The following is a 27,402-nucleotide window of genomic DNA, read 5'->3' on the forward strand; positions in this document are numbered from 1 at the left end:
ATAATCGTTACGTAATTTGTTCTTGGAACGTTCCCACACTCAGTGAAAACAAGATTTTCTAGTCAAGTTTATTACCAACATGTAAAAATGGTCTAACACCTCATTATCGTTTTCAATTAGTTTTCGTATTTTCTCTGATTCTTTTGTTGAGGGGAATACTGTTGTTTAGTAGGTAGGGAAGACGGGGGCTGTGTTTTTAGCATATTTAAAGATTCAATATAGGGATTTATTTGAAAAACTGTGTATTCTGTGAAGGTTTTGTATGTATATTTTGTATATTAAAAGCATTGTCAACATTGTGGTATGGTACTATTACACTCTCCTTATCATTCATCATTCACTTTGTGTAACACTACTGTAATTTTTATAATTTTAATGTGTTATACACAAAGTGAATGATGAATGATAAGGAGAGTGTTATTTTGGATTTAAACTACAAAAACGAATGAATGCCACTATGCCATTTTTTATGCTAATGAAGATTCTGCTCATATAAATATTGACATGATTGGGGATGATTTTGGGTATGATGTAAGCAAGATATATAGCACGATATGTACAGTAGAGCTAGTGACGTACTCTTTGTTTCGAATCTCATTGAAAGCTATCTAGAATAACGAATTTGTCCATTTATGAAGTACACATGAAAGTGTGAACTGCGAATGAAAGTTATGGTTTCCACCATTTGATCTCTAAGAATCCTCCAATACGGCACTGGACCACAGGGGTAGGCAAAGGGAATGGAACACCACACTCTTCTGTCCTGACATACACTCCTTGCTTCCTTCACATTCATACATCTAGTCATACATGCCGTCCGATTACGCAGACTTTTAACACTATCAGATTTTAGATTCAAGTCAAGTCTTTTTTGGCCATCCTCGTTCTTTTCTCCCGCTCACATTCGCCACATATACTTTCTTCGACATTATCTCGTTCTCGGGAGTGACCCTTAGAGACAGAATAAAGAGTTCACGCATTCGTGGAAGCCTTGGCGTAATAGACATTAAAAGGAAGATAGAGGAAAGACAATTGTGATGGTGTGGGCATAAAGGACGCCGAGAACCCGAACATGAAGTTAACCAGGCAATAGAAATGAATCTTCCTCGAAGGTTATCTAGAGGAAGACCAAGGAATTCATGGGTGAAGCAGAAAGACAGCATGATTCGAAGGCATGGCCTAGGTGACGTTATCCAGGACAGAAGGACACATAACCTGAGGATGAGGAGAGCTGACCCCAGCAGTCTACAAGGACAATAAGCTGGGATGTAGCCAGGAAGAAGAAGAAGTCATTATCTCGTTATTCAGTCGCTTCACATGTCCATACCACCTTAAAGATCTCTTCATCATCTTTTCAGATAAGAGATTTATTAAATTTGTTGGTGTTATATTGATTTGACTTCAGTTATTAGAATCTGTAGAGTGGAATGTTAATATAAATTTTTTTTTTTTCATTTTAAATATTCTCTTAGTTTAGAAACTCCACAAACTAGCCCCTGTCTCCCGCATATTGCTGGATTGTGATTGCACACCTTCGGAGAGGCGCGGCCTGTGACCATATTACGATAAGGTTGAACTTAGAGTTATTATTGACTGTTGGATCTCGTAGAACATAACTTGGCCAGCTCTGCTCGGGAAACAAACGGTTCCGTAGCCTAGAGATAAATCTATTCCATATTGGTCACGAACATTTCTTCTTCTTTTGTCTTACTCTTGTGGATTGGTCTGCAGCAACAAATGACACCTTCGCCACTCCGGTCTGTTTTGCGAAACCCTCTTCAGCTCCTCATACGTCGAACAGCCCCATCTCATTTTACCTCGTTATTATCATAATGATTGCTGTGAACTTATATGATCTCTATCTATGAATTCCAAAAATTTTAGTAGTGTGGTTGTCAAGGCCATAAGCCCTGCAAATACTCTGACTCCATATTCTCCTTCGTCTATGTTGAGATGTCAAAATGTATCAAATCAAAACCTTTTGAAAACTTCTAAAAGTGTAAAGTATTTTTTTTTCTCTGTAATTTTTTACGTTAAAAAGCGTATTTTCCTGAACATATTTTTTCCTTCGAGCGTGTCGATACTATCTGTATTCCAAACACATGTATTTGAGAGACGGGCAATGCATTTTTTCAAATCTTTAAATAAACTTATATACTATTTATCCAATACAATATAGCAATATTATTAATCTTCCCATTTTGATGACCGTTGGTAATAATTCCTTGTCTTTTTTGAGTCCTCGCTTTTCTATTATTTGATAAACTATGATTAATAGTTGCAGCAGATTGACACCTAACATTTGCATGGTTTTTTTCATTACTTTTTGCATTTCTGTCTCAGAGAGATCACTCTTTGCATGTTACCTTAATGCCTGAATTACAAAACGTGACTTGGGACGATATTTACTAAGTGCTATACTTATGACAGTATATCAATGAAGACTTGTGCATTAATTTTTATTTTTATTTAAACTTCATGCTTCATTTTTTTGTGCGTAAAGTTTAAAGAAATTACAAGTAATTTTTGTGATCACAGTTTTAAAATAAACAAAAAGATGTTAATTTCAAATAAAATAGTAAAATATAAAACAGTTTATACAGTAAGGTTATTGCTACAACTTGGTTACTTCAAAATCCACGTTTCAATTAAAAATTAATAAATATGTGGAGCGAATGGATAGCGAGAGATGACTAAGAAAATATGTGTGGCGAATATGAGAGGGAAAACAGAACATTAATAGAATATATAGAATATTAATATATTTAAGAACGGTGAAATGAGAGTTGAGTTTGAGAATAGGGAGGGTTTTGAAATAGCAGCGTTATAATAACAACGATTAAAAAATAAATTTAAATAATTTAATACAATCAATAACGTCTGACAAGCCGGGATTGGTGCCCCTCTATCATTGTATCCGCGCAGATTAACCAACAAAAAAGTTAAAAGTTAAAAGGATTATGTTAATTAATTACTTATTAAGTACTACATTAAAGTGGACGGTAGTGAAAATATTCATTGTAAAAAAATACAGTTTTTTATTGGTATTTTTATGGAACGATAATCCGCCTCCGCAGTGAAGCGATTAGAATGTTTAGCTACCGTGCTGGAGATCTTATTTGTGATTTGTCACTTGATGCGATCTCTCAGACGAATGTGCGGAATTAAGTTCGAAAAAGAAGCAGAGGGAAAACTGAGGGAAACTTGGCATGATATGGTATTTCAAATAATTGAAAGTGGCCAGGTTAGGAGTCGGAATAATTGGCAGGTGTGTATGAGGAGATGCATGAATGTGGAAGAGGCGAAGACAGATTGGTGTGGCACACTCTTCTCTCTGCTTACCCTTGCGGAAGTGGCGTGATGGTTAATTAGTTAGTTAGATATTGAAATAATTTTCAGTCCCTTTAATTTTGATTCGAAGAGCTTTAACGCTTTTAATCACCGTATAAACCAAGCTTAAGATTAAGATTTTCGGCGTTCTATGCTCTCTACCTACCCCTGCAAAAAGCGGCGTGATGGTTTGTTAGGTAGTAAGTTTTTCATTAATTGATTCGGCAATTCACTTTATGATAAGTCATTTTTCATTTAAGTTTTACTTAGTAAATACCACTATTTCTTAATCTACTGTGACACGTGTTTCGATGCATTCCGCATCATTTTAAAAACGCAGTTTCACCGTGTTTGAAAATAATGCATCGAAACACGTGGCACAGTAGATTTTAAGAAATACTAGTATTTACCAAGTAAAAAGTTTTTCATGAATTAATTCGGCAATTCTGGTAAACTCTATCCATTTTTTCAAGTTAACTTAGTAAATACCACTAAGTTTTACTTAGTTAATACCACTATTTCTGTATGTTTTTTTGTTGATTTATTGTAGTTCATCTATCGATCTTACTAGAGTCTATATCTTAGTTTTTAAATCGTGCGTATAATTTAGAGCCACGATTTTGCACTCTGCCACTAAACGTAATCGGTGGGAACATTTTTTTGTGTATTTAAACTCAAAGTTAAGAATTTGTTTAAAGTGACGGGTCGGTGTGATTTGCATAACGGTCTTAGTGGGTGGGAAATCTTTCGATTTGCGATCAAGATAACTAAAGTTTCTTCCTGATCAACAACAAAGTATACCTATAAATATATATACGTTTACATATTTTATTTATTGTTTCGGCATTTACTTTGTGGTAAGATATGTTAAAATGATTAAGGAAACACTTGTTTTTATACCACTTGAGTTTATTAATGACTACTAGTTTCGGAAGCTAAACTTCCTTCGTCATATTAGTTATAGTTATTATTCAGACCTAACGATGGAAGTTTAGCTTCCGAAACTAGTAGTCATTAATAAACCCAAGTGGTATAAAAACAAGTGTTTCCTTAATCATTTTACGTATACATTCATACATATATATATATATATATATATATATATATATATATATATATATATATATATATATATATATATATATATATATATATATATATATATATATATATATATATATATATATATATATATATATATATATATATATATATATATATATATATATATATATATATATATAACGTGGTAATATTTTCCTTTTGAAAATTAAGTGTAAATAATATGTAAAGTGGGTGTATAATAATAAAATAAACAATGTGTTGCTTTGTAATTAAAGAAACGACAATAAAAGTTTATTCTTAATTAATCTTTACAATAATTTTTATATCTATCTGATTCTGACAGTTATTTTTTCCTATCGGATCTCTTTTGTTTAATTCTGTGCGACGCATGCGACATCTGTGGTAGAACTGTTTTATAATATGTAGGTACTTTTTGTAAGTACTTAATAAAATGTATAGGTAGGTACCTAGTTATTTTATTACATCTCCCCCCTTGGGGAAGAAAATTCATAGTAAAATTTTCACTCGTCCTCCGGATCATCTCCTTGAAGTGAAGGGACTGGTATAAGTTTAGTGATATGATAAAGGTTTGATTTTATTTTTTTGTGACCTGTATCAATTCTGTATATTGAGTTAGAAATTTTTTCAATAATTTTATAAGGTCCAATTTTTAGTTCATCCAATTTTTTTCTGTTTAGCTTGTTTCCATTTTCCACATACACCATGTCTCCTACGTTGAATTCGCAGCCTATTCTATTTTTGTCAAATAATGTTTTATTGTAATTATGTGATTTTATTGTATTTTCAAGCGCTATTTGCCTGTCTCTAATCCAGTCATTATTAGATTTTCCTTGTTTTAATTCGTTGGGTAAAATATTTATATCTGTACCATATAAAAGATAACTTGGGGAAAAGTCAGTGACTGAGTGATTAGTATTATTATATTTACTAACACATTCTTGAGCTATTGTGGTCCATGCTCTTCTTTTCCCTTTTTCATTTATTTTGCATCTGATTTTGTTCACCAATGTTTGATTCAGCCTTTCATTTAGGCCATTTGAGAATGGTGCATTTACTGCAGTGAAGATTATTGGGATCCGCTTGTCATTTAAGAATTCCTTGAATTCTTTCGAGTTTATTCCTGGGTATTGGTCGGTGAGAAGCATACCAATATCCTCGGTTTCTGTTATTTTCATGACTAGTTTTATAAAATCATTTGCATTCTGAGTTTTCGAGGTTAAAATAAATGCGTATCTTGTAAAGTGATCCACTAAGAGATGTAGATATTTTTTTGTTGATCTTGAACCTCCTAAACCTCCAATTGTGTCTAAAGATATTATTTCAAAAGGCTTTGTGGCCGGGCCTAGATGAGACATAAATCCAAATTTCTTTTGTCCTCTTGATTTATTTTTAATACAAATTTCACAATTTCTACAAATTGTTTTTATGTTTTTCGTCAAATTTTTGGCTGCGTAATGTGGACTAATAGTCTTTTGCATTTGTCCAATTCCAATATGGCATAGGTTTTCATGTATGTCTTTTATGATTTCGATGCTAAACGGTTCTGAAAGAATTATTTTTTCTTTTTTCTTGACCTTTTTAAAATAGACATTGTTTTTTTCAATCCATTTGTTTTTTTTCTGTTGAATTCTTTCATTTTTATTCTGATCTCTTAAAATATCTTCTAATTTAACCAAATTTACAACTTTTAATTGTTCATCTGCATTTTCACTCGATTCTAATACTGGATTCCTGCTTAGACAATCTGCTTCTAAATTCTTCTTTCCTGGATTATATTTTATTTCAAATTCATATTGCGATAAATAATATGTTAAATCACCTAACTCTTCATCGGTCCTAGATTTCAGATTCATATTTTCCAAAGGTTTGTGATCTGAATAAACCGTAAATGATTTACCTATTAACCAGTATTGCCAGTATCTTACTGCTTCCTTAATTGCTAAACATTCTAAATATATTGCTTTTTTTTTCTTCTGAGCTTCATTTAGTTTTTTTGAGAAGTATGCCACTGGTTTTTCTCTACCATCGGGCTGCTTTTGTTTCAAAATGGCCCCAACACCTTCTAAAGAAGCATCGGTATAAATGTTGATTGGTAAATCCTGATCAAAAATTTCTAGAACGGGCTGTGAGCAAAGCATGCTTTTTGTTATTTCAAATGCTTTTTGGCATTTATCACACCAAATAAATTTTTGATTTTTCCTTAGTAAGTTATGCAATGGATCTAGTATTATTGCACTCTTTGGTATGTATTCATGGTAAAAGTTTATTTTCCCCAGAAATTGTCTTACATTTTTTATCGTTTTTGGAACAGGAAAATTCTTTATTGAAATCAAATTATCCTTTACTGGTTTTATTGAATTATTTTGAATTATATGACCTAGATATTTTACCAAGTCTGACGCAAATGCGCATTTTGTAAATTTTAACCTGAAACCTTCCGTTTCGATCGCTTCCAGCAACTGCGTTAGATGTTTAATGTGCTCAGCAAAAGTTTTAGAAAATATAAGAATATCATCTATGTAATTAACGGTGAAATCAGTAAGTTTATACTTTCTTAATATGTTACCTAGTATCCTTTGAAAAATTGCTGGTGAGGTCTTCAATCCAAATGGTAGGCAAGTCCATTGGAAATGTCCTTCTTGTGTAACAAATCCCGTCTTTTTTCTGTCTTCGATTCGTAAAGGAATAGACCAAAACGCTGAGTTTATATCTAGTGTTGAAAAAAATTTGCAATTCCTGGTCTTTATCATTAGGTCTTCAATTAAAGGAAATGGTTGGGCTTGAGGCACTACTATTTTATTCAAGTCTCTGAAATCTATACACAGTCTGGATTTTTTGTTTTCCTCTTTTTTAAATGCCAATGTAACAGGTGCAGCAAATGGACTGTAGGATTCTTCTATTAGCTTATTATCCAGTAATTTTGCAATTTGTTTTTCTATCTCCTTTTTATCTTCTACAGTACATCTGTAAGGCCTCTTACTGCAATATCTGTCTACTAGTAAGTCTATCCTCGCTTCGTATCCACTAACAGTGCCGATATCATATTTGTCTTTTGCAAAAACGGATTTATATTTGCAAATCAGTTCATTTATTTTAGATTTTTGAAATTGATTTAAATGATTTATTTTTATTTCAAAATCTTCTTCTTTTACATGTTCATTATAATTTATTTTGCATTCCTCGCTGTTATTATTTTCTGTATTTTTAAATTCACTATTTTTAATTTTATATTTTGTAGAAATTTTTTCTACTTTCTTTTTATTTTCATTTTTCAAGCATTGTCTCTGTGTTATTTTTAAGTCTTCATTTTGGATTAGTTTAAATTTTTTTATCATATCTAATCCTATCAAAAAATCATATTTGAAATTTTCTTCATCAATAATATATACATCAACGTTTTTTTCCAATTCAAATATTTTTATTTTCAAAGTCGTCAAACCGTTTGTCTTTTTAACACCATTAATTGTTACTAAATCTGCTTCATTCATATTGTTTCCTTTTCCTTTTAGTTTTAATAACTTAGAATTTATTAGAGAAACATTTGAACCTGAATCGTAAATTCCAAATATTTCAATTTGATCATTTAGTAATAGTTTGACATTTATTAATGGTGTTACTATTCGTTTTTTTGATCGGTTTCGTTTAACTTAGCTTCTATAACTGAATTGTTTACATGTCTGATAGTATTTTTATTATTAAACTTATCATCCTCCTTTGTTCTAAACCAGCACGTTACTTCAGGGTGATATCGAGTTCCCTTATTTAATTTTTCACAAATCTTACATGGACTTTTATCTTTAATTTTACCACTAGTTCTTAGATTTCCATATCTTCTTTGATCCGAAAACCTTTTTTTATTTACAATGTTTTCGTGTTTTTTTACTTCATTGAATAAATCGACTGTATCTTCTAATTTTTCTCTATCAATCTTATTAATTATAAATTCTGGTAAACCAGCCACAATAAGATCTACTAAGGTACCCATGTCGATCGTTCTTCTCATCTCCAACAAAAGTTTTTCCTTCCTTATGGCATAGTCTAACAAGGAACCGTCGTTATATTTAAAAGATAATGCAAACATTACATGGTTCCATCCCTTGTTTGTAAATGTTTTACAAAAGTTGTTTTTCCATACTATCCATTCTGAGTTCATGGAAAATTTTATCATCATCGAACTGTACCAATCTTCACAACTTTTATCCATAAACAATCTTAATATTTCAATTTTTTTCTCATCCGTTGTCACCTCAAAACGTGTACATTCTTTTTCAAAAATATCCATCCACTGGTTTGCATTAGGATTTTTGCTTGTAAATTTTTCAATGATGAACTTCTCTGAAATATCTTTTAAATTTTGATGTTTGCTTACCTGAGCATTTTGTATTAATTTTTCTAGTAAGTTTTCTAATGTTTGAGGAGCAGTATCCATTTTATTTTTATTTTGTTTCTTCATTTTTGATTAACAAAATTGTCGTTTTATAACGTGGTAATATTTTCCTTTTGAAAATTAAGTGTAAATAATATGTAAAGTGGGTGTATAATAATAAAATAAACAATGTGTTGCTTTGTAATTAAAGAAACGACAATAAAAGTTTATTCTTAATTAATCTTTACAATAATTTTTATATCTATCTGATTCTGACAGTTATTTTTTCCTATCGGATCTCTTTTGTTTAATTCTGTGCGACGCATGCGACATCTGTGGTAGAACTGTTTTATAATATGTAGGTACTTTTTGTAAGTACTTAATAAAATGTATAGGTAGGTACCTAGTTATTTTATTACATATATATATATATATATGTATATATATATATATATATATATATATATATTTATATATTTATATATATTTATATATATATATATATATATATATATATATATATATATATATATATATATATATATATATATATATATATATATATATATATATATATATATATATATATATTTATATAAATATATATATATATGTATATATATATATATATATATATATATATATATATATATATATATATATATATATATATATATATATATATATATATATATATATATATATATATATATATATATATATATATATATATATATATATATATATATATATATATATATATATGTATATATATATATATATATATATATTTATATATTTATATATATTTATATATATATATATATATATATATATATATATATATATATATATATATATATATATATATATATATATTATATATATATATATATATATATATATATATATATATATATATATATATATATATATATATATATATATATATATATATATATATATATATATATATATATATATATATATATATATTTATATATATATATATATATATATATTTGTACATGTATATAGCCATAAAAGCCAGTAATAAATGCAGATGTTTAAACTTTTAAAAATCTGCTTTTATAACTAGCGATTTTTAATTAGAGAATAAAGAATATTAAAGTTTCGCTTTAAAAAAAATAACATCTTTAGCGCGTGTTTGACTATATGTATGGATTTAAAGAAAAGAGTACGTACGGATGAATATGGCGTTCCATCCTTTCTGTCTATGCCTGCAGGGAGTAGTAGTAGGAAAATTGAATACTTTTCAGTCGTAACGATGAAATCTGAGAAAAGTTATTTAAATATTGTTTTTTGTCGTTGCTTGTAACATTGGAATTGTTGTTACTTTATTTTTTTTTTATTTTTTGTTAAATAAATACATACATTTTTAATAATCTTAATGATTTTTTTCTAATAAATATTTTTGTATTGTTATGAAGAACTTAACCGTACAACTAAAGATGTTAAATTTGAGAATGGATTCACTTTTCGGAATTATCTTGATTGAATTGGAGAAAACATTTAAATATCGACTAATAACCGAAATTGTTAACTCATCCGTCTTTAAAAGTCTTGGAGGTTTTAAAATATCGTAATACTTTGATTATCATCTGTATCGATTCAATTGGCTCATTGAATAACCGCTTTACTCGATAGAGAGTTTCGTAAAAGCCGATACAATGGTACCTACATAATGTTATGTACTATGTATATACAATGACCACTTTTGTGACACGAATCTGTCATAATTTATTGTGTCCGAACTGTGCCGAGTTTAACTCCCATACGAAAATACAAAAAATCGTGTTCACTGTTATAACTCTGACCTAAAGAAGTTTTTACGAAATCTTTAAGTTTGCCGATTTTTTTTATTAACATAAATTGTATACATTTATTTAAATCATAATTTTTAACATATTTAAAACATTATTTTGCAGAGACCCACCAAGCCACCTTGTGTGTCTTGTCGTTGGAGTTCTTTTTTAATACATTTTTTTTTAATACATTTATTGTTTTTAACCATTTTAACCTAATATACACGCAAGAAAAATGATAAAATAAAGAATAAATACATTTTACAATTTTCATACAATTAACTCTTTATCATTTACCCATTCCTTTATTCTGCCTTTGTTCCATATTGAATGTGAATGATGTATAAAAAGCTATTATAGGTAACTTGGAAGAGAATACAAATCAATTAATGATTTTTTTTTTAGTTAGATTCCACCTTCTATCGACGACAAAATCTTGGAGAAAAAATGGTAAAAATTCTATGCGATTGTGGCAACAGATAAATAACTTCTCAATTTTATTAATATTAAAAGCATTTACTTTGTGGTTAGTCATTTTTAATTATTTTTTTTTTTACAAAAATGTTAATAATATGTTCGGTGAGTGGAATACTAAGATAAATAACGTTTATGGCCCTGGATACGACACTTTATAATTCCACGTATTGCATAGTACATTAAGTTTCTTTTTTTATATTTATTAGACCATAACCTAAAACATATTAGGTACCTACTTATCATTAAGGTACCTCGCCTTATGTTTTATGCCTCGCTCGTGTTAAGGTCAATGTATTTTTTACTTCATTCGCGTAGCTTTATGTCACACTTCTTGGTTAGTTCTGGTCCTGTGGACTTCGCGGAGGCTTCGGCAACCACGTCGGACGCACGACCAACTCAAGGCAGCTGGAACTAACGATTGGAACACCAGTCGCTGTGAAGCAAGGACAAAGCATTTATCATCCTTCCGCCGTGAAATGAATCAATTTAAGTCAACTTACCTAAGATACAACATTTTGAGTGTGTCCAAATACTTGTTCACAAAATCTGGATTATCTCCAATTACAGGAGTTCTTTTTTTTTTGACATCTCATCAAAGATGAAGAAGAATATGGAAGTCTGGGCATTTATGGGGCTGACGACCGTCATAGGCTGGTTTAAGTGATCACTTAACACACGTGTAACATTCACCAATTCTACCCATTATTGACAACCACACTACTCAAATTCTTGGATGTTCTAAATATATGAACCAATTTAGAAACCCTGTTCTTGAATCACTAGAACTTCACTAGAGACATCTATTGGTGAGATGTAAAGAAGCTTTTTATTAAGCAGAATCTCTTATATTAGTATGTGAGGTCCGAATCCTGGATTATAATCACACACATGAGAAAACCTAAGATGTTATGTCGCCTAAGGTCTGGGCACTGCTCACTGCTCACTTTCTATAAGATAAAGTACATTACATCACCATATTGCGAATGTGGACAAGATACAGGGGATGCAAACCATACGTTATTTCAGTGTCCGCTGACAACAGAGAAGGAGAACTTTCTAAATAGCTTAACACGGGCAAGAATCCAACTCCCCACCCAAGTATCCACCCTTCTTTCTGAACCTTATTCTAGAATTGCGGGAAAATGATAAAGCTAAACGCATTTAAACTATAAATTTCGTATTAATTGTTATTATTATTTTCTTTTTTTTTTGTATATAAAAATAATACATGACACTGGCAGAAACATACTTTCACTGGGTGATTGCCAAATAAATAATTTTTTAAAAAAACTTACCTTAGATGTGAGACATTTATTTGCTTGTTCTTCGTTTTCGTTCTTATAGATCCTCGAATCTGTTTATTTCGTTATACGTCTTTTGTGATGTGGACTGCTAGCTGTCAAGTCATCGCTTTGGAGGTCTTCCATCGCTCTGGAGGTCTTCCATCGCTCTGGAGGTCTTCCATCGCTCTGGATGTCTTCCATCGCTTTGGAGGTCTTCCAGGTTATCCTTTTCCATCTGGGTTCTTGAGTAGCAATTCGGGCCAGTATATTTTCTTGCATTCTACTGACACGGGCATTCCAGAATCATCTTCCCCATCTGACTAAATCCTCCGTACTACACATTTTCCGAATTTCCGTGTTTCTTATTCGGTCTCTTAACGTGTTTCCGGTTAAACTAACTAAATAATCATCTCGCCGCCTTCTCGAAAGGGTAGGCAAAGAGAACAGAAATCCACATCGCTCTGTCATTGCAAACAATACTCACCTTTTCTACATTCATGCAACTCACACATACCTGTCGATTATTCTGACTCCTGTCCAGACCACTTTTAAGTTTTTAAATACTTGATCATGCTAGGTTTTCCTCGGTCTTCTTATATAACTATGTTATATTGAAACTGTAACTGTGTTTTTTTTGGATAGTGACTTTATATAAGATGTGCTTTAATGAGCGTGACATGTGAAAAAAATGAGTGTGAGTACACTGAATTTTGACAAGCGATTTTCCGGATTTTAAATTAATTTAAGGTTCATTCATTTAAAGCCATAAACGTTTTATTTCATTTAAAGACATTGTATTAGCAATAGCTATGTCTGAAAATGTAGTTAAAAATTTAAAGCCAAATTTATAAATATTAAGTGTATTTTTGGCATATCGCTCACTCCTTTCAATAACGTCATACATCAAAAAAAAATTCAGGAGATCGTGTTTAAAGTTTAAAAATATAATGAAATGTATTAAAAATAAATATCAAGCCACTTATTCAACTTTTCACTGTGCAACAGACCTTTTTAGGTAAAACCTGAATGTTGTTTCTCCATTTGAAAAATATTTAGTATATTTAAAAAATAATTAAACAATACCTTTTCTTCAAAATGCAAAAACAACACTTTCTGCCCTGTAGCGGGTAAATATTAAGTTTAAAATATGCTGCTTTTGCTGGGATATAGTACATTTTCTGGGCATTCCGAAAACATTCACAACTGAAAATTGACGATTTTTGGTATATGACGTTGTTGAAAGGAGTGAGCGATACATTCACCGACAATTTACTACATGGATAATTCAAAAATTTTAATTTTGTATGATGACATACTATACAGTTTTAAACTGTCTACCCGTATATTTGTTCACTCGTGTGAATTTATGTAAGGTCGTAAAATTATATTGCGTCGGTCGGGTCAAATTATTTAGTATTTTTATCATGGGTAATTATTTCGTTGAATAATAACAGTATCCGATTTTAACAAAACACGTTTAATTATAAATATAAATGAATTTTATTGTGAAGTAATTACTCGCGATGTTTTTGTGACGCTTCCCCGACACAGTTACACAGATACACTTACACTTTCAGATTTGTACACGTACGTATCAATATCAAATTCAGCACGTGAGAGCTTTGAAAAAAAGCTATTTTTCAAACTACGTTTGCTGAATGATGTCATGCGTTTGGTATTATATTTTTTACATAGGGGTCTACTTTAGACTAGCAGTCGGGCGGATAATGTGGGTCTTCGGGAGCCTTATGAGATTTTGTAGAACCTTTCACACACGAGCACACACCTGTGCGGTCAAATCACAGCTGTAGCCAAAGCTCTGGCTTCTCCGTGACGAGAAATCCAGGTAGCAGTGTAAATACAGCCACCTCGCCCAAAATGCGCGTTGCAAAGCTGCAGTAAATGATTTACTGAGTGCCATTGATATTACCTGTTGATATGGTGCCAATGGTATCGCGCTTTTGACGATGGACTTGATATCAGAGGTTTCGCCAGTTTTGCTCGAACTGTCGGACGGAGTGGTTGTCTCAGTTTTTCTATATCCATTTCAAGTTGCCGCGCGCCGAATTTGAAATGAAAACGTTAGCCTCCGAGGTGCCTAATTCAAATGTAATTTAACCGTCACATCGCATCGAATCGAGAGAAACGGTTATTATATCTAGTCTTGCAAGGTCATTATATCATCTCTGGCTGCGAGTGTCTCGTTGTGTTCCTAGTATTTGGGTCATGTTTTAGTATTTAATTCAATTAAAAAGGTCAAATCCGGCCTATGAATGGTGTTGGGGTTGAAACAAACACCACCTGACCCTGAGGTTTGTTCAATTTTACATTACTTTGACTAATTCACCCATATCTCTACGTGTCTAAAAAAACTATTTTTTAAATTACCAATTTAATTTGAATACATGTCCTTTTTTATATTTGAAGCAATAACTTTGTGATTTTCCATTTTAAAATTAAAATAAAAGTTTGTTTTAATTATAGAATATACTGGAACATTTTAACTTATAAGAGATTCATAAATATCCCTGAAAAGGGTAAAATGTTGCCTCTATTTTTGGGGTGTGTATTCAAAACAATTTTGTTAAAAACAGGGCCATGTTTTTTTTTACACACATATTTTTAAATGTACAGAAAAATCAGCTTAAAACATGATAATTTAAACTTAATCTTTTGTTTTATACACTAAATAGATACGTGGATGTTTTAATCGGTATAATGAATATCATTTTTATAATTTGGTTAATTTTCAATTTTTGTTTTTTGATTTTGTTTTAAATGTTTTTATTTATGCTTGATTGATGTCCATTATAAGAATTGATGACGATAATACGATATCCGTTATCGCGTTATCTACGTGTACGACTTTATTCATCGGACGTCTCTATATAACATCATGGAGATATTATTACAATTTTGTTACTCATTTTTCCTTCGTTTTGAGTTCAGTTGAATTGTTGGAATATTAATTTCGAAAAGGGGAAATAATGTTCCGGATTTATATTAATATCTAACTCCTTGTCTTACCTAGCCAATAATAATTAATATCTACCAATATTCACTCTTTAATATTTTTCAGTGTTTACAGACGTTTGAAATAATGAACGAATTATTCTTATACATTTTGTCAACACGAAGATTTTTTTATATTATTCTGATTGTGCTACCTCTAAAACAAATAATGTATATATTTACTCCATGTATTATTTGCACAACGTAGGGTCCTAACTACTAGACGATCACGGCCACGACGATCCGTCCGCCTCCGTAGTGTAATGGTCAGCACGCTCGGCTACCGTTCTGGAGGTCCCGGGTTCGATTCCCAGGGGGGTCGAATAAATATAAGTGATTTTTTCACTGTAATATTTATTGAATATTACCCTGGACTGGTACCTAGAGCGGAGGGCTGATCACCTTTCCTTCGTGTGTAAACGATCAAGATAACACTGTATTTACATGAAGCAGTGCCCTATGCACCATTGGGGTGCGGATAAGGGTTTTATTATTACTATACTGATTGTGCTACTTCTAAAACAAATAATGTATATTATTTTCAATATTATTCATATTTAAAGCATTTACTTTGTGGTTAGTCATTTTTACTTATTTATTGCTTTACAAAAATGTTGATAAAACTAGTATATAACCACTCACCGAGATTTTTACGTCTACCGGTTTCGAGACGTACCCGTCTCTTTGTCAGGACAATCAGTGCCGTGTTACACAATGCTGTGTTAGTGATTGTCCTGACGAAGAGACGGGTACGTCTCGAAACCGGTAGACGTAAAAATCTCGGTGAGTGGTTATATACTAGATTTATTAACATTTTTGTAAAACAATAAATAAGTAATAATGTATATATTTACTCCATGTATTTTTTACTTTTGTATAAATATTTTTCCGTGCTTTTTGTATTAATTCATTTATCATTTGGACTTGATTTACAAACAACGAAAAACAAAGAAATACGATACACGGTTGAAAGTAGACGTATTAATTTTATCAATGAAATATTAATACAACAAGCACAAGGACATAATGGAAATCATAGATCAAATACATGTACAATTAAATAAAAGGAAAAAGTGATCGTTAAATAATAACACATGCAATAAATGAATTTAAAAACAATTAGCAGAATATATTCGGTCCATATAATAAAGCTCTATAGCTGTCAATTGATTTTTCTAAGTTCTCTACATCTCCTGTACTCTTTTATTATATATTATTTATTGATTCGGCATTAACTTTGTGGAATGACATGATTATTTTATTAAAATTGAACACTTGAATAATCCACTTAATCGAGTTTTATTTTTATTTACGACTAGTTTCGAAAACAATTGTCGTTTTCGAAACTAGTCGTAAATAAATAAAACTCGATTAAGTGGATTATTCAAGTGTATAATTTTAATAAAATAACTTTTATTATATTACTTAAAATGTCAATTTTTCATTTAAGTTTTATTTGGTTAATATTACTATATGTTAAAATATATTGTAACGTGTTTCGATGCATTCTGCAACATTTTCAATCACCGTCACACTTGTCATTATAGATTTTAAGAAATAATGGTATTTACCTAGTCAAACTAAAATTAAAAATAAATATATATCACAATAAAGTGATTACCGAATCAATTAATGAAATTAATATGTTTATTTTAGTATTTCATTATTTTATATATGGTTTATTTTTTATTTATATTAACAATCTGGACAGGAGTTGAAACCTGTCAATTACGTAAAATTTTACCTGGATTTAGTGAAAATTAAGTTGCGACTTATTGAATACTGGGCCTTAAAGATCGTTATAGTGTATCATTATAATTATTCCAGTTTTATATCTTCAATATAAAATATTTTTTACGAGTCTTGTTTGTAAATCTAGGTGATTTTGGATGGGTCATAAAAAATATGGTAATGCCGGCATCTCCTTGGTTAGTCTAGTTTAAAAATTCTCTGAATGCGTGCGTTGAATTGTACAAGTTTAGCAGTAGGTACCCTAAAAATTTGAATTTACCGTAATATTTTTTGATGTTCAGGTTTCGAGTAGGTGCGTTGCAACTGGCAACACTGAAATAAGTATAACGGTTTCGACTGTTGGTGTTTTCCTTATCTGAATCGACATTTCGAATGCTGATAACCGAAGATATTATGTGGTCTGGTATATTCTGATCGATGGGTGTTTATTTAACCAAATATTTTTGAGTAAATAATTTATCGGTTAATTTATATTACGGGCGTAGCCTTACCTCTGGGATCTTCAATATAGTAAGCCAGTAGTTCTCAATTAATTATTTGCTGCTTACCTCTTTAAGGAAGACCTCAAATTTGCGTTTCCCGTATTGCTGGTATGAATTTTTTTTAAAGTATTCACTAATTGTTATTTGTGTATTTGTTTTTTGTTTTTTATTAAATTATTGCAAATTGATGCAACTTTGCTAACCCTGGAGGTACGCATACCACTAATTGAAAAACATTACAGTAGACTGTTGAATCAACAATTTTTGATAAATTATTTGATTAAATAAACGTACAATTTTATTCAAATTGTAGTCTCAAAAGTTTTATTTTTAAATAGAGTTTAGGTACTTCACTTTTTTGTATGGACCGTAGATATTCTGCCGTGTGCTTTTAAATTTATCCCTGTCACTGGTAATCTAAATAAGCATGAGTTTGTAAAACCACCACTAAATTTTGCTCAAAAATGCCTGGTGTAGACTGTGAAAGGGATCAGTAGTAAGTTAGTTCAGTTCGTCAGCTAAATCCGATTCCAACCCAACGTTGGGTGGCACACAGACGCCTCCACGACCCCGACCAGCACAGCAGACAGATACGGAACAGTGCAAAGACATTTGCAGAAAATGGTCAGTCATGGGTGAGGATATGGCATAGTAGGCATTGGCCGTGTTTCTATATGGAACGCGAGTAATCCAGGTTAGGCATTGCTTTTCTGCCTATATAGAATGCACGCCCCTGTATGTACATGTACATGTATCAGAGATGATACATGTATGTGTATGTGTATGTACATGTATGTACATGTATCGGAGAGTTGCTCCCAATAACCAAGAGGGGAATAACACACGTTATTTACCTTTTTTTAAATTCCAACGACTCTTTTGAATAAGTTCACCTCTAAATCCAAGATGACGTCACCCAACGTAGTCGACATGATTTATAAGTTCATTGTTGGCGTCCAGCGTGTTCCTGCGGTTTAAGCTGTTTACAAGTCTCACCTGACTCATTTTGCACTCGCGAAACGCTCTAATGCTATTTTAAAATTACCTGCCTTTACTTTGCTCACTTCCTATACTGGATTATTTACATAGGTACTTACTTAAGCAAACATCAAACTGTTTTAAAATGTGACGGTTTCCTTTTAGCGTGAAATGTGATTTGCATTTTTTCTTACTAAAATAATATTTTACAACATTTGTACTGAAATTATTATCACAGATATTTATTTATTTATTTATTTATTGAACGGCTAATGCCTTTAACATAATACATATCGTAGTCTTACAGGAGAAAGTGACCAACTACCAAAACATAAAATGTTCAGGAGGGCCATTTAAGTCACTTTTGCTTGGCAAGAAAATAAACACCAATGCAGTTAGTCATTTTTAACAAGTCAATATATTATACTTCCAAGTTTAAAATCCTTTTTAGGGCAATATTAAGCTAGTAAGATATCAAACAGTCAATGATCACGTTTTTGTAAAACAATGGACTTGGTCACTTTCTCCTGTATGACTACGAAATATACAGTATCTATTATAAAATACACTAATGAATACACTAACAGAGAAACAAAAAGTCTTAAACATAAAATAATAATAGAATAACAAGTAGTAAGCACTGGTAAATCCACATCTCCTTCACACACTATCAGCGAGCAGCGAGAGAGAGTGAAACACAACGTTTAAATTTATCCATTATAACATGGAGAAGAAATGCTAAGAAAGTACAGACTTCAAGGTGGGTAACAATATATTAAATAAATCTATACTTTCGAAAGCATTGGCTAACATTTGAAGCCGCGGAATTGGAGAGAACATGGCATAGTTTGCATTATGTAAAAATACTGCGAATATAGATTTTTACCTGGAACCTCTTCGACGCACGTTAAGCTTTATACGTGTAACTGCTAATCATTTTAAAGTAATTTATTGTATTTTAATTATTTTACCGGGAAAACTTATCAATGTGAAATGCACAGGTTTGAGCCTGTATGAAACAAATTAATTTTTCCTGCGATATGTATTTTTTATTATTTTACGAAGAATTAAACAAAAAATTCAGTCGCACATTTTTCCAAGTCTGATGCGAATGGTTGGTTTGTATGACTACCATGCTAAAAGCCTCAGGGTTTTAGCAGTATCCTAGGGAGAGGCCTAAATAAATTAACGTGGCTTATTACTTTAATATTTATTTAATACCACCATGACCTGGTACCTGGTACTTGACTGATCTCTTCATGTAGTTTAATCAACTATCAATATAACATTCATGCGTCGCGATCCAGTGCCGTATGCACCAATGGATGAGGATTAAAATAGAAAAACAAGAATAAGATTAAAATAGAAACACATATAAACAATCTATGCGTAGGTACCTACTTTTTGCCAAACAAAATTAAACATTTCAATTTTCATAGATTTTTGTAAATAAATACCTACTAAAGACTTATTTCAACAAATACTTCCATAATGTTATGCTGCATCACTTGAATTGGTATTAGTTTTTAATGATCCAACTCATTTCTCCTAGTAGAAGATAGTAAAAAGTATTTTCTATATGTTGTATTTACGATACCCTCAAAAATAGAAGCGAACTCGAGAAAATAATGTAGGAAATTTACTTTGATTCCTGTTTTAGATTTTTTAATAATGTAAAAAATATAAGATGAATAAACGAAATTGCTGGTAGCGGAAATATATACAAAACCATTCTACAATTGATTTTGTGATATTTGATATTGTACGGTAGTTTTGGTCAGTTTCATTATGAAAAAAATGTAGGTTTATTTTCCACGTCGCTAAATCATAACTGTTTCTTGTTATTGCCCGTGTTTATAAAATTATAGTCATTGAGAATAACAGCAATCTTTTTCAACAAGCAAATCATCTTTAAAAAATATATTAGAGTCAGCAAACTCGTGGAATGAAAAAAATACGCTTACAACGCTAAATGAAGTGTATTATGAATTCCGAGGATAAATGGTACATTATTAATAATAAAAAAATCTTGATATATTTAGTGAAAACATCATCCAGAACGCAATTAGCTGTTTAATTATTAATAAACCATCGTGACAGAAAATTGCACATTTTGCAATTGAACACACTCGTATACGTCTTAAATAAAAGGTCATAGACCAATAATTTATCTGGCTCCATTAATGTTTTTTTACAATACAATTTTAGTTAATTAACCTAGGTAATTTTAAACAGTGAAGTAGCTTAAGAAAAATTACTTCCTAATAATTCAACATGTGATTGAACAAAGATTTAGTATCTATCTTTATCGTATTGCTATCGTTTTACATTCGTGAGTGGTTTCTTACTACCGGATTCAAGATCAAGAGAGGATGTTTTCTGTCCTCAGATTCTTAAATGTGCCTTAAAAGTTGATATATTGATCAGTGTGACTTTCAAACATTGAAGCTTTTTGTAACATCTCTGTTACTTGCACGCATTTACTAATAAAAAGTACGGTTTTATTATTCAATAAGGTGCGCTAATTGATTCAGCTGTCACTTTGTGGTTATATCCATCCATTTTTTACTGATATTTTATTGTACTTGGTAAATTTCTTAATATCTATCATGACACGTGTTCTTCATTATCGAACAACATATGTAATCTTAGTCTACTAGTAAATCTGAGAGATGTGCTTTTGTTAATCATGTTGAATGGATCGAAACACTTATCACAATAGATTTTTAAGAAATACAAGGTATTTACCAAATAAAACATAATTCAAAAAAATAATCATTTACTTGGTGAATACCACTATTTCTTAAAATCTATTGTTATACATGTTTCGATCCGTTCAACGTCATTAACAAAAGCACAGCTCTCAAATTTACGAGTAGACTAAGATTACATATTTTTTTATAATTTATGTTTTACTTGGTTAATACCACTTTTTCTCAAAATCTAATGTGACACGTGTTTCGATGCATTCCGCATCATTTTCAAACACCATATGAGAAGCTTAGTCTAAATTTCAGAGTTGTGCCCTTGGGACGTTGAATGATGAAGAGGGGGTAAAAGCTGTTTCTTATTATATATTTTTATTAGTGGGAACCAACTAAAACTAAAATTAAAAATGGATAGATACTACCATAAACTGACTGCCAAATCAATTACTGCAATTGTTTACTGTTTTTTTTGCTCACAATAAAATAAAATAACTAGCAATTGACGTATCAAGATACTTCGAAATAAATCATTTCAATGAGTAAATACTGTTTGTTGTCATAGATAAACAAAGATAAGGAGCTCATAGCAAAATGTAAATCATATATGTATATTCCTACCTATGAATTACTACAAAATAGATTGATAATAATAAAACACGGATCCGCCTACTGTATTCATCAACGTATTACGTTCTCCATTCTCACAACTGGCCCACTCTAGTGATGATTTTTAAATATATCTACATAAATAATGAGAGTCACATCTCGACAACGTGGGCGATTTGTACACGACTGTCTCATAAACGGCTTGGGAACATAAAAAAATATATATAAAAATTATTTCTTCGCACAGAAGAAGGAAGATGAAAAAGAAATACTGAAAAAAAAAACAAAAAATTAATGAGTTTGGTTTGGCTTTCAATTCACTCTGCCTACCTCTGTGGGGAAGCGGCGTGATGTTGAGTTAGTTAGTTTAGTTATTTATACATTGGCGTTGAATTTGTAGAAGTCCATTTTATTTTACATATTAAAATCAAACGCTGATTTTTAGTCTACTAAATTGTATTTTATGTATAAAAATAATATTTGTGGCAAACTAATGTCTTAGTTTAAAAATGTCATTACAAGGCGAAACCAATTTTATTTTAATGTGTTTTAAATGAAAAAATACATTTAGTAGATTCAAAAATTAGTGTTTGATTTTAACATTTAACATATACTTTAGTTATGTTGATATTATTTAGGAAATTTGATTGACTTAACGAAATAGGAATCTATCTGTATAAAATAAAATCACTGGTTTTGAATACTGCCACATTTATTGTATACAATTCAAATGCAGTAATTTATTATTTTTTCTAAACATTTATCATTTTGTTGTGTTCTCATTTTGTGTGGGATTTTTAGGTCATTTGATTTCATTTGAGTGATTGGATACAGCAATTTCAACGGTCGAATAGTCGCAAAGCACACTTTTCAAATGTTTTGCAACTCTTTTACGAAAACGGTCTAAATATTTGGCAGGTCTTCAATAGCAAGGCTACTTCAAATTTTACAATCTGTTTGAACTCTTTGATTGATGTGTGCTCTTGGGTCATTAACATTTAATCCAGTTTAATACCTGATATTAACCAGTGGATACCTATAATTAATATGTGATTTTGTCGGAATCACTTCTTCTGAAAGACCGCTCGCAGTAATGGCTCGGATGTATTATTAAAATGTTTTCTTCTTCTTCCTGGCTCCATTCCAACTTATTATCTTTGTAGACCGTTACCTCATCAGCTCTCCTCATTCTCAGGTTGTAAGTCCTTCTATTATACAACGTCACCTAGGCAGTGCCTTCGAATCATGTTATCTTTCTGTAGTATCAGTATTTTTTTTGGTCTTTCTTTAGACGTCTTTCGAGGAAGATTCATGGCGATCGTCTGGTTTACAATATGTTCAGGTTCTCTACGTCCTATGTGCCCATACCATCTCAATTGCCTTTCCTCTACCTTACTATTGATATCAGTTACAAACAGGCTTTAACGAATGTGTGAACTCTTTATTTTGTCTCTAAAGCACACTCCAGCTGACCATCTAAGCATTCGCATTTCAGCAGTTTCTAGTTACCTAGAGTAGGTCTTATACATCTCCTAGCATTCGGAGCCATAGAAGAGTGCGGGTCTGACAATTGTTTGGTAGACTTTTCCCTTAAGCTTGGCTGGCATTTAAAAATATTACAATGTGAAAATCAATAATTGAATTTTGCGTGTTGAGCGAAGTTCTTTGAAAGGAAGCGGATCTTCCGGATTTGCTACATATTACTGCCAATGAGAGAATGTCGCCGAATCCTGTCGCTACAGACGTATCTTAGACTTGCAGACATTGCCTCGTAGGTAAGATTTTTGCATTCCGAATACAATGTAACATTATAATCACGGCGCAGTTATAAAGCGTGAAGTCTGGCCTTAGGTTTACTTACATAATGTATTGGAACGGAACGGAACAATGTTTTCCTTCTTGTTTCTGTATTCAAATAAGCACTTCATCTTCATCTTTCGACGTACGTTATGATAATTTGACTTATCATATATGTTAAATATTATTTCTCATTTTAATTAAAATCATTTTTTCAATCTTTTAAAGCGCCTTCCTGTTACTTTATTTAAATAATGAATATACACAATATTTTTAGTGTTTCCGGATTTTTGTTTACAAATTCTGGATTTCTTCCACTGAGGAGTTATTTATATCAAGAGATTTTATTTATATTTCAACATAGATCATAAAGAATATGTAAGTCTGCGCATTTGCTAACGACCTCGTGAAAATTGGTTTTTAAGTGATCACTTTACACTCGTGTAACATTCACCATTCTACCCATGATTGACTCATAGATTAACACTATTACTTGAATTTCAACCATAAAAAGTTCCAAAGAAGTAGCATACTGAAGATGTTTTCAGTTGAAGTATAAATATGATTTCCGATTTTGAGTAGTGTGTTTGTCATCGTAGGTAGAATTGTGAATGTTAAACGTCCATAAAGTGATCACTTAAACTTTTAAATCAATCTAAGACAGGTCGACAAATATTTTGTAATGCAATATATGCATATTTCGTCTCCAGTTTTGTTTTATTACTATCCACATCGTCATACCTGTGTACCTTTTCAACGTTTGCCTTTTAAAAGCTTATTCTACGTATGAATCTATTCTACCGTGATTTCCACATAAATTTGCTCACGTGTTCGATCCATGTTATGTAATACGTAAAATTAAGTTAATAATTACACATCCCAATATCTAACGCAACACTAACAAGGATAAAGCGTTGTGCGGGTAATTGAAATAATGTTACATGTTTCCAAACTATTAACCCTTAAAGACCGAGTATTTATTTTACAATATTTCAACTAACACAAACTTGTGATTAGTTTTGCCTCTAGCCATGGTGATTCCCTGCTCTTTCTAGTCGAGAAAAACCGCATATATATAAAGACAATAATTAATCCAAATATATCAATCGAATTCGAGGACTGAACACTTTGTGTAAAATGTATCCTCATTAATTGATTCGATTGCGGTAATATCTATCTTAATTTAAATTTTACTCGGTAATAACACTATTTCTTGAAATCTATTATGACACGTGTTTCAATGCATTCCGTATCACTTTCAAACACTGTATATGAATCTTTATATGTAGCTTTATCACTGTATATGAAAATTTTTAAATGTATGTAGTTTATTCATTTGAAACAATGAGTTTTATTTCATTTCAGAAATATCTGGTACAATCATTTTTTTAAACCTCTCTTGAAATGTTGGAGTTTTGATTTTTTTTTCAATTTTTCATACTTTTAAAAGTCTAAATTTTTGGTTGGTTGGAAGATATTTTTTTTAGCAATAAGCCCGCCAATGTACTGTAGAACGGGGCTACTTGAACTTTGATGTGTTACTTGAGCCCAGTGCAAAAAAAAGATTAGATCTTGGTATCGATCGAAGTATCGTGACAATAAGTGTCACCTGTCAGGGAAACAATGAATCATGTCGATACGTTCATTATTGTAGACCAAATACAGATTTAATTTTTTTTGTACTGGGCTCAAGTAACACATCAAATTTCAACTAGCCCCGTTCTACGGTGCTCATTTGTTTTCCGTAGATGAAGTTAAAATAAATAAATTAATAATTCAATTCAAAAGGGTCAAGAGAAATCTTGGTTCGATAGTAGGTATACCGTAGGTGTCCAAAATATTAGGTACAAGTTCTAAATAGTAATTTCCATACTGACATAACATACGTACTGCGCTGGTGGAGTGTACAGTATCTACTCAATGAATTAGGGCCACGCAGAATTTCGCGCAATTTCTCAATTCAAACAGGAATAACTCAGAGAAAACCTTGAATAAAACAACATTGAATTTTATTTACACAAGAACACTTTATTACGCTTAAATTATGCATATATTTTCATATAAATATAGTTAGTATTTATTATTTCCACCTTTGGCAGAAATAACTGCCTCAATTCTTTTTGGCATACTTAAAATGCACTGTTTTATCGTGTTTTTTATTTCTTCGTCTTCTGACCTAATTTTTTGAATTTTTTTTTTAGACAGTCTACTGTCGGATTTGGGAATGAGTATACCTTATTTTTTAACATGCTCCATACGTTTTCTATAGGATTAAGGTCCGGAGAATTTCCAGGCCAGGGGAGCAAAGGCAGATTTTTGTTAGACAAAATTTTTATTATTGATTTAGCCCGGTGGCAAGGTGCCCCATCCTGCATGAAGGTGTATGGACCTTCTGTTGGGTCGAGTGTATGGTAGAAGGGCAATAAAATTCGTTCGAGGACCTGCTTATAGGAATTTTGGTTCATTGTTCCTTCCACGAAAAACAACGGCCCAGGTAAATCGTTAATAATACATGACCATATCATTGTTGCAGGGGGGTGTTTGATAACTTTAACCACACAGGCCTCATTGTAACGTTCCATTGGTGTTCTCCTGACGAATCGACGGCTCTCTGTCACGGCTTCTAACCGGCACTCATCACTAAAGATGACCTGAAAAATAATGAAAATTTAAGTTTAATTCAAATATATAAGTTTATTGACTAAAATGATATGTTGAAAATTCAATTTAAATAAATACCTTTTTCCAATCATCTACCGAGTAATTTCGATGTAGCCTGGCCCATTTTAATCGATCCGCTTTCATTCGTGGTGTCAATTTTGGTACTTTTACAGGGCGCCTGCATTTCAGATTTACTTCGTAAAGACGTCGCCTCAGTGTTGATACCGATATATTTATACCCTCTTCTTCCAATTTTATTTTTAATGTTTTTGCTGATGCACTTCGGTTTTCTAAGGCACTTTGAACGATTTTTTGATCAGTCCTCGGTGTTGTTTTTCTAATCTTACGACAGTTCTTTCGCTGATTGCTGGTGGCGGGTGACTGATTTTTTATTGATTTTGAAATTTTGTCCACTGTTTGACGAGAAACGTTTTCTTTTTTTGAAATTTCTCTATTAGATAGTATTCCTAATTTCAGTAGCACTATAACACTAGACTTTTTTTCCTCAGAAATGTCTTTACTTTTTCCCATTTTGTCCTTTTCAAAAAAAACACTTGTGTTTACAAAAAAAAATTATACTTTATGAACTAAAATTAAAAATTAAGTTTTTTTCACAAGACACGATAACTATATAACCTCTCTGAACAAAACAACAATCAGAACTCAAGAAACTTCACTAATAAATGAGATAGGGCTTTTTTTTGAACTTTCAACTATCTGTCTACCTGTGCTAATTAGGGACCTTTCTCAGAAAAAGGGTTTAAAATTTTGTAAACGCTTAAATAATCCAGGTATATTTTACATATTATTGAAGGTAATATACATGATATTAGATGTCAATAAAAAACTTAAAGTATTTATGTAAAATAAATGTAATAATCCAAAAGATTTCAGAGTATTCAAAAAAATAATGGGTGGCCCTAATTCATTGAGTAGATACTGTAATAACAGAGCTGGGCAATTGATGCGTGAAGGCACAAAGTAAAAGCTATGATTACAGCAAGTCCGCTCACGACGGTTTCACACGATAGCTCATTA

General features: G+C 31.2%; 1 protein-coding gene across 4 annotated transcripts in view; it reads left to right on the top strand.

The window, feature by feature from the left end:
* Positions 1 to 27,402, top strand: part of LOC148304481 (leucine zipper putative tumor suppressor 2 homolog) — a 232,201-nt gene that overhangs the window by 157,144 nt on the left and 47,655 nt on the right. For 2 of the 4 annotated variants that reach the window (XM_088268241.1, XM_088268242.1), the window contains exon 1: positions 14,362 to 14,680. The exons of the other annotated variants lie outside the window; for them this stretch is intronic. In XM_088268241.1, the coding sequence (XP_088124367.1) occupies positions 14,642 to 14,680 (39 nt within the window). In that variant the 5' untranslated portion in view covers positions 14,362 to 14,641. Of the gene's footprint in view, positions 1 to 14,361; positions 14,681 to 27,402 lie in introns of those variants that run through there. 4 annotated transcript variants of the gene reach the window in all.

The sequence above is a fragment of the Brachycentrus maculatus genome, unplaced genomic scaffold (assembly GCF_059751285.1).
Source record: "Brachycentrus maculatus isolate JH-2025_06_01 unplaced genomic scaffold, ASM5975128v1 h1tg000315l, whole genome shotgun sequence".
In the NCBI taxonomy this organism is placed as follows: Eukaryota; Metazoa; Arthropoda; class Insecta; order Trichoptera; family Brachycentridae; genus Brachycentrus; species Brachycentrus maculatus.